The 7,957-nt window shown below is 52.5% G+C and overlaps 1 protein-coding gene across 1 annotated transcript; it reads right to left on the minus strand.

The window, feature by feature from the left end:
• Positions 1-611: 611 nt before the first annotated feature.
• Positions 612-6,476, minus strand: PLAU (plasminogen activator, urokinase). The gene is made up of 11 exons (XM_025850631.2): positions 6,317-6,476; positions 5,921-6,008; positions 5,424-5,457; positions 5,166-5,273; positions 4,661-4,835; positions 4,383-4,474; positions 3,981-4,197; positions 3,624-3,772; positions 2,929-3,069; positions 2,422-2,570; positions 612-1,751 (listed from the first exon to the last, which is right to left on the minus strand). Exons 2-11 carry the CDS (start codon positions 5,975-5,977, stop codon positions 1,575-1,577), a joined length of 1,299 nt encoding a protein of 432 aa, XP_025706416.1. The 5' UTR covers positions 5,978-6,008; positions 6,317-6,476; the 3' UTR covers positions 612-1,574.
• Positions 6,477-7,957: the final 1,481 nt, after the last annotated feature.

A 7,957-nucleotide genomic window follows, 5' to 3' on the forward strand; every position in this document is an offset into this window, starting at 1 on the left:
CCCACCCCACCTGCCTTCTACACCCTAGTTCTTTAGAAACCGATGTTTGGTTCAAAATGTGTGGTCACCTCCATTAGGATACCACCTAGCTTTAGATTCCAAGTACCCTAATATTAGGGATTGCAGTGACTGGTCATGAGCTTCATTAACACACTGAGAAAACTTAGCACCAGCCCCTCACACAGATGATGGGAAATTGTTTTCTGTTCCCTGAATGCCACACTCAAGCTGGGCCAGGTTTTGGATCAGCAATTTTCATGCAGGTATTCTCCTTGGTTGAGGTCAGCCCCGGGACTGGTATGGGCAGAGTGAAGTTAATATGGTGGGACTTATCCTAGAGGATCACTGGGTACAGCTGTACGAGATGTGCACTGTACAAAGGCATCCGGCTAAGGAGGGAATTGACGGTTGATACGCAGCCTGAACACCAGGCTGTACCTGATGTACTATGGAGGACCTGCTCTACAACTCTTCTAGCCTCTGCTTCCCAAAGCCCCATTAAGTCCGGAGATTCGACCCTTAAGAAACTCTGGAGTACATGCCACCATCATTTTCCACTTTTTATGCTCCCCAACTCCCTCCCATACAAGGACCAAGAAAGAACCAAAGTCTTCAGAAAAATCATATTTTATTGATCTTTATTCAAAATTACAAAAATAGACATAAATAAAAATAGCAGAACATAATTATTAAATATTCAGTGTATAGGAGTGGTCCTCACCTCACCCAGTGAGGATTGGATAAACTCAGATGAAAAGTCAGAAGGGATAACTGGCCAAGAAAGAACATCTGTGTAAAAGTAAAACTGAAAATTAAGTGCTGGTCACAGGCCATGCCCCAGAATGATACATTCATAGGCATGATCACATGAGAGACCCAAGAGGCCCTAGGAGTGACCCAGGACCTTTCCAGACAGACCCTTCGATGTGGCATCACAGTCCATTCAGTGTAGGGAAATATCTAGACTTGCAGTCAAACACAGGAACACCAGCTGTTTCTCACACTGACACAGCCTGTGCACAAGTGTGCAAACATATACACACATATATAATATTTCCTGATACATTCATGGAATGTCAGAGCCCTTCCCTCAAGTCATTAATGTCTCCACTCCGCCAGCCACTGGTCCACAGTGGCCAAGCTCCCTCAAGAGACCTCGGTTCTGTTCTACTTCCTAATTGAGAAATTATTCACTTCCCAACGGTGGGCCTCATGAATGCCCACTGTTGGGGTGCTGGCTCTCCTTCTACCCATGCACAGGAAATGGCGTTTTTCACTCCAGGAGGCTTTAGTTCAGAAAAAGACAAACAACTGGTCAATAACCATCCTGGGTCAGGGCCTTCCCTCCATCCTGGCCCTGGGGGATCTGGGTACTCAGCACCCAGGCCTGTATCTGAGGATCAAGCTATCATTGCTCACCCTGGTGGGCAGCACAAGCAAAACCATCTCTGCAAGAGCCCATCTTCCTCAGGTTCTTCCTTAGATAGAGCTGATGCAGATGGTTCTACTGCAAAAATGACACTCAGCTTGGGAGTGGGTGGTACCCCTCTCTTCCCTTGGCTCCCTGGGGAGCCTCAGAGGGTTAGACCATTCTGTTGCCCAGTGTGCCTATGGATCCAAGTCAGGAAGCGTGAGACCCTTGTGTAGACGCCTGGTTTGTCCTTCATGGCACATCCACTGCCCCAGCTCACAATCCCAGTCAGAGTCAGGCGGCCTTGGATAGAGCAGACCAGGGGTCCCCCGGAGTCTCCCTGTTAAGCCAAAGACACGGAAAGGTGAGCCCTAGGAAAAGGGAGAAAGGGGCCATCTGATGCAATCACCCAATCATGCCCAAGAGGCAGACAAGAGAGAGTTTCTTAGAATTAAAGTCCTTCGTGACTCCCCATTTCCTACCGTATCAAGTTTAAAACCCTCTGGGGGGCTTTCGAAGCCCTGCTACCTGCCACAACTCCATCTACATTCTCAGACCCTTTCCCTTGCCATCCTGGAGTACGCCACGCTCATTCTCATTTTTGTATCTTTCAACTGGAACGGTCTCCTTTCTTCCCTCGGCCTCCTCAAATTCCTACAGTCACATTCTCTTTGGGGCCACCTAATTGGTACTCACGTCCCACTCCCAAACATCTGATCGTTTACAGCTCATACCACACCCTGAGCACTGACTTGTATCATTTTCTATTGTTTTCCTCTTTCTCATGGTCTTATTCCCTTCCCTTCTCTAGTCTGAAGTGCCCAGCACAGAGCCAGGCTCACGACGGATGTTTGGTAAACACAGAAGGATTAGTTTAAACTAAGACCTGAGCTCCTAATTCTGACTTCTGGGGGCTTTGGCTGGAGAGAGGCTCCCCAAAGCTGGCGGGGACAGGCCCAGGAGCCCAGGGGAGATTTGGGGGTGACAGGAAGAGAGGCTGGAACTCTCACCTGGCAGGAATCTGTTTCCCACTGTGGGTCAGCAGCACACAGCATTTTGGTGGTGACTTCAGAACCATAGTAGTGGGGCTGCTGACACTCCTGGTGGGAAACCAACTTCACAACGGTCATTTTCAGCTGCTCTGGATAGAAATAGTCGGCTGGATGGAGGAAACAAGAAGTTTACATTAAGATGTGTCTGTCCAGCCTTCCCACAGGGACTCTCTGCCAGGGAGGGGACCAAAAAGTGTCCCTACCAGGGAAAGCCTTTATTCTTTCCCACCCAAATCTGAGCCTTTACCCCATGTATAGCCCCTCCCCCCATCTATTTACCTTTATGGCCCATCACTCCCTCAACAGTGCTCCCCACTCCATCCCCGTCTCCTCTCATCCCTCCTTCTGCTACCTCCACAATGATCCCATTTCTATCGCCACAGTCCTCTTTAGATCAAGTTGAGCTTACTTCCAGGTTACAGTACTCCCCCAGGACCCTCTCAGCCAGCCCCAAATGTCACTTACTGGTATTCTCTTTTCCAAAGCCAGCGATCTCACAGCTTGCACCAAAATGAGCATCACCAGACCATGGAGGCAGGCAGATGGTTTGTATGGACCTGGATGGCTGTGCACACTGGCCTGTGTTGGAGCGGATCTTCAGCAAGGCTGGGGGAAGAGGGAAGCAGGAGAGGTCAGGGGGAAAGATCTCTACCTGGCCCGGTGGTCACCATCTCTCCCCTCCAAATGCTGAAGGATTGGATGTCTATCCCTAAATTGCTTAGGGTCAGAGGTCGTCCTGGAAGGTCTGCTGGTAGCTTATTACCTGAAACAAGCCTCCCCTGCCCCATGCCTCAAGGGCTTTGTTCCAGCCGCTGACATAGGTCTTGGCCAGCCAGGGCTGCTGTATACAGATGTAGGGGTGGCTGAGGTAGATGGGCTAAATTCAGCCCAATGCTCTAAGTTCCAGATCCTGGGACAGGCAGAGGTTGTATCCAACAAAAGAAGGGGCCTCCCAGCCCATGCCATATGCTCACGGGGCCATTGCCATCTAGAGGAGGCTGTATGGAAATTCAAGGATTCTGCAGAAGAGCCGGAGGCCCTTTGCTACATAAAGCAGCATCTTCAGCTCCCCTACAACCTCAACCTCCCATCTGGGTCTCTTTTTGGACCCCTCTTCCTCCAACTATCATCATTACGGCAGATAAGGCTTTTCCACTCACCAATATCATTGTGGTGAGCAAGGCTGTCAGCATTATAGTCCTCATGCAAGATGAGCTTTTCCACCTCAAACATCATCTCCCCACGTGTCTTGGAGTTTAGCTTTGACCGACCCAGGTAGACAATGTAGTCCTCCTTCTTCTGGTAATGACTGTGGGAGGGGAGACTTGTCAGACAGTCTGAGCTCATGAGATCTTGTCACTCCCCCTCCACGGTGGCCTCAAGGCATGACTTGCCCCCAGGGCCGTGGACTGCATGGAAGGGACCTCAGGGGGTAGAATTTCAGTGGCATCCTTTGCTGGGAAGGGGAAGGAGATGTGTTCGGGGTAAGGCAGGAGGGTCAGGGAGAGGAGACATACATGAAGCAGTGTGTGGCGCTGACCACCCAGCAAGGACTGATGAGGCTGCCACCGCACAGGTAGGTGACAGAGCCTCCACGGTGCCTCCTATAGATGGCCGCAAACCAAGGCTGGTTCTCGATGGTGGTGAATTCTCCGCCAACAATCTTAAAGCGAGGCCTCAGAGTCTTCTGGCCACACTGAAACTCTTTTTCCGAAGGAGACGGGGGATTTTTCTCTGGAGAAGAAAGAGAGGGATGTCTTGGGGAGGCAAGTAAGACAGTGACCCACACTTGTCCTCTATCCTCCCAGTTCTTCAAGGCCAGGCAGGCCCCCCTCCTCCACCCTCCTAGGATGGAATAAAGGAACACACGAGCTTGTCCCCTTCCACCCTACTGTCATAAACAGGTCAATGACACTCACCAAAAGAGCATTCTTGCACCATGCACTCCCGGACGAGCCGCTGTAGGCCAACCTGCACATAGCACCACGGCCTTCTCTGGTTGTCCGGGTTCCTGGTAATACAGAGTTGGGGGGGAGGGGTGTCACTCCAACCCAGAACGCCCCTCCTTCCCCTCCAGGGAAAACTCAGCCAGAGGCCTTGCTTTTCTCATGCTATGGACAGCACTCTGGAAACAACAGGGGATGGTAGCAAGGGTTCCTGTGGGGCTGTGGGAGGGTCTTTGCTGCCCCCACCTCACCTGCAGTAATTGTGTTTGCCCAGGCCCAGCTGAAGGGCATCGGGCCTGAGGGCGTGGTACTCCTTCAGAAGAACAGCGGCAGAGTTCCAGGCCTGGCAGGGCTCGCCCATGGTGTCGGTGTTGGCCTTCCCTCGGTAAGAGTGACCATTCCCCTCAAAGCAGGTTTTCGATGTATCTAGGGAAGAATGTGAGGATGAAAGGTATTAGAAAGAAGAGGAAATTTGGACAGGCATTTTAGAGATCCTGTCAGGCCTCACATGATTTCAGGCCTGGCAGAAAACACTAGAAAGGGTCTCCTTCCCTCCCCGTCCCACATTTGTGCAGCCAGAGATTCATGAAACAGTACGGGTTTGTGTTTGACTGTGTATCTCACACAGGGATGAAGATGACCCCAACTCCACCTCTAGTTCCTAACTCTCGCCTGCTCTTGCACATTCCACCCATCTCTCCCTGCCCCCAAATCTCTGGTGCCCCCCCTCCCCAGTTAGAGTCAGGATCCCCATACCTATCTCGCAGTGCTCCCCTTGGAATTTCTTTGGGCAGCTGCATCGATGAATGTTGGAGAAGTACTTGTAGGACACACATGTTCCTCCATTCAGACAACCGCAGTTTGCTGGGGATGACAAAGATGGTGTGGTAAGCAAGGAGCGTAGGAGGAGGCAAGGGGGAGCCAGCCCTGCAGCCGTGTCAGGGAGGAGCTGCCCCCTGAGGCTTTTTCAAGAGGTCTGTAGAGTCAGATATTGTGCAATGGGTGGATACTCACATGCATTAGACAGTGGATGAGGTTCATGGCTGCCCTGGAAGAGATGGAGCGGAGGGGAAAGTTCAGCAAAGGTCCCATGCTCCTGGGACTCAAGGGGGAGCACAAACTGGCGCCAATCCCAAATCTCACCCTTTCCCCTCGCTCCCTCTCTTCACCTTGTTCACATCTAACTAGCCCTCACAGGGAAGATCATAGGTTTCAAGCAGGGAGAAACGGATTGACTCAAGCAAGCTTCACATACAGGGCACAAGAAGAGGGGGGCAGTCTCTGCGGCTTCTTCCTCCCTTGCCGGAAAGTGCGAACTCCCTTAGTTCTCAGAATTCCCACTGCCACACCTGTCCTGCCCCCCCCCCCCGCCCCAGATGGCGCCGTTAATGGAATCCAGAGGACTCCAGCTCCCTGTGCAGCCCCGTCCCCCCACCCCCCACCCCCAGCGCTGTTCAAGATCCTGCAAGCCCCCTCCAGCCGCCATAGGTCAAAGCGGGAAAGCCACTTACTTCGGAGTGGCCCACTACTAGGGCACAGAGGAGCCCGCACGCCATCAGGACTCTCATGGTGGCGAGGCTGGGGCTCTAGACAGCGGCTCTGCAAGGGAGGGGGAAGTCAGCTTGAGGTAGAAGCGAAGAAGCGAGAAGGTGAGCCGGCTGGGTTACCGCAGTTCAGGGCAGGAATCCCTAAGTCTCCAGCGGGGCTTCCCAGGCCCAGCCGTCCCTCCCCGCTGGGGGCGCAGGGGCCCAGACCCCACAGGGGGATGCACAGGCACCGGGAGCGGTGACTCAGGCTCGGCGACTCAGGCTCGGCCGCTGCCGGGCGGGGGCCGCCGGGGCCGCGGGGGTTGGGGGAAGGGAAGCCCGCAGGAGCAGCCCTGCGCAATTAGGGTGGCCTGCACTCACCGGTAGCTGCGGCAGGAGGGACACGGAGCCGGGACGGCGGGTCGGGTCGACACTCTGACAATCCGCGGGGCTCTGGGGCTCCAGTCGCCGCGCTGTGCTGCTAAGCCGGCTGCGGGGCTCTATATCAGGACCCGCCCCAGCCCGGCCCCGCCCCAGCCTGGGATCTCCCCAACCCTGCCCTTGCCTCAGCTTCCCTGGGGACAGCCGCAACCTGGACCCGTGGGCTTCCACAGCCTTGACTGAGAGCGAGGGGCAGCGCAGTCCCCGGCGGAGGGGACGAGCGAGGTCTGAACAGAGAAATCGAGAGGCATCTAAATTCCTCACCCCCTCCTCCCATTCACCTTGCCTGGGCCCCGCCCCAGTGCAGAGGGCCTTCGAATCGCGCTAGAGAGAGACTCTCCTCTGTCCAGCTCTGCTGTCTCTTCCCAGATCCCCTAAATCAGCTCTTCTCCAGTCTTTCCACCTTCGGCCCCCAACTGCCTAAGAGAGTGATTCGGAACCCTGGGTATAGGGACATAGTGCGCACTTCCTAGGGCCAAGTCTTTCTCAATGTGAAAATGCATTTGACGGGGGCACCTGGCTGGCTCAATCCGGGGAGCACCGGACTCATCTCTGGGTTGTGAGTTCCCAGTCCCAGATTGGGTGTAAGAGATTACTTAAAAATAAAATCTTTGAAAAGAAAGTAAGTGCACATGACATGCGCTAACTCCTGCTAACAAGGGCTGCAAATACTAGCTCCCCAAAATTCATCAACATAACCAGTGAATAGGACAACGTTGAGTTTATCACTTACTGAGGTAAGGGCCTTTGGTAGTGGCTGGCCGGGGCAGCGTGTAGGCAAGGTCCGGTTTTACTGAGAATTTGCAGTTTGGTTTAAGGGTGGTCTTTGAAAGTGAGGGCTTGGGGCACCTGGGTGGCTCAGTCGTTAACCGTCTGCCTTCAGCTCAGTTCATGATCCCAGGGTCCTGGGATTTTCCAGCCCCACATGGGACTCCCTGCTCAGCGGGAAGCCTGCTTCTCCCTCTCCCACTCCCCCTGCTTGTGTTCCCTCTCTCGCTGTCCCTCTCTCTCTCTCTCTCTCTGTCAAATAAATAAAATCTTTAAAAAAAAAAAGAAAGAAAAGAAAGTGAGGGCTTGATAAGGATTGGGTAAGGATCGTGGTATATTATAGGATTGTAGAACAAAGTCTAAGGGCACAAACTATTGATGCTTTCTATTGAAGTATTGGTGGATCTTTCAAAAAGTTCCTATAACAAACAATCCCTTTATTTGCCTGGGCCAGAGTATAGTTAGTTAATAAAGACAAAATAATAGTAGAGGCTTGTTAACATAGGCAGGAAGCTGTGGAGGGGTAGGAAGTTGTGTTTTCACATCTGAGGAGAGGAATTGGGGATCTAGACTGTATGCGCTTTTGCACTATTTAAATTTTTGAAAACATGCCTTTGTATCACCCATTCCAAAAACGCAATTACAGATTTTTTTAAAAAAAATGCATATGTATTTAGTATTCTAAGACTTCATCATAAAGCCTTGCTTCTAATAAGATAAAATAATTGTTTGTCCAACAAGGTTGGCCTCCAGGAAGACAGACCATGTGGAAAGGACTCCACCCGCTCTTCCTGCCTGAGGGCAAGCTCACAC

Source organism: Callorhinus ursinus, unplaced genomic scaffold (genome assembly GCF_003265705.2).
Source record: "Callorhinus ursinus isolate GAN/ISIS: 27379988/994484 unplaced genomic scaffold, GSC_fseal_2.0 scaffold31, whole genome shotgun sequence".
In the NCBI taxonomy this organism is placed as follows: domain Eukaryota; kingdom Metazoa; phylum Chordata; class Mammalia; order Carnivora; family Otariidae; genus Callorhinus; species Callorhinus ursinus.

Bases quoted from the DNA above. Each gene is read 5' to 3' on its own strand.
- PLAU (XM_025850631.2), bottom strand. From the start codon at position 5,977: ATGAGAGTCCTGATGGCGTGCGGGCTCCTCTGTGCCCTAGTAGTGGGC. The intron at 5,458-5,920 runs GTAAGTGGCTTT...CATCTCTTCCAG, and splicing joins TAGTAGTGGGCCACTCCGAA to GGCAGCCATGAACCTCATCC. The intron at 5,274-5,423 runs GTGAGTATCCAC...TGTCATCCCCAG, and splicing joins TCATCCACTGTCTAATGCAT to CAAACTGCGGTTGTCTGAAT.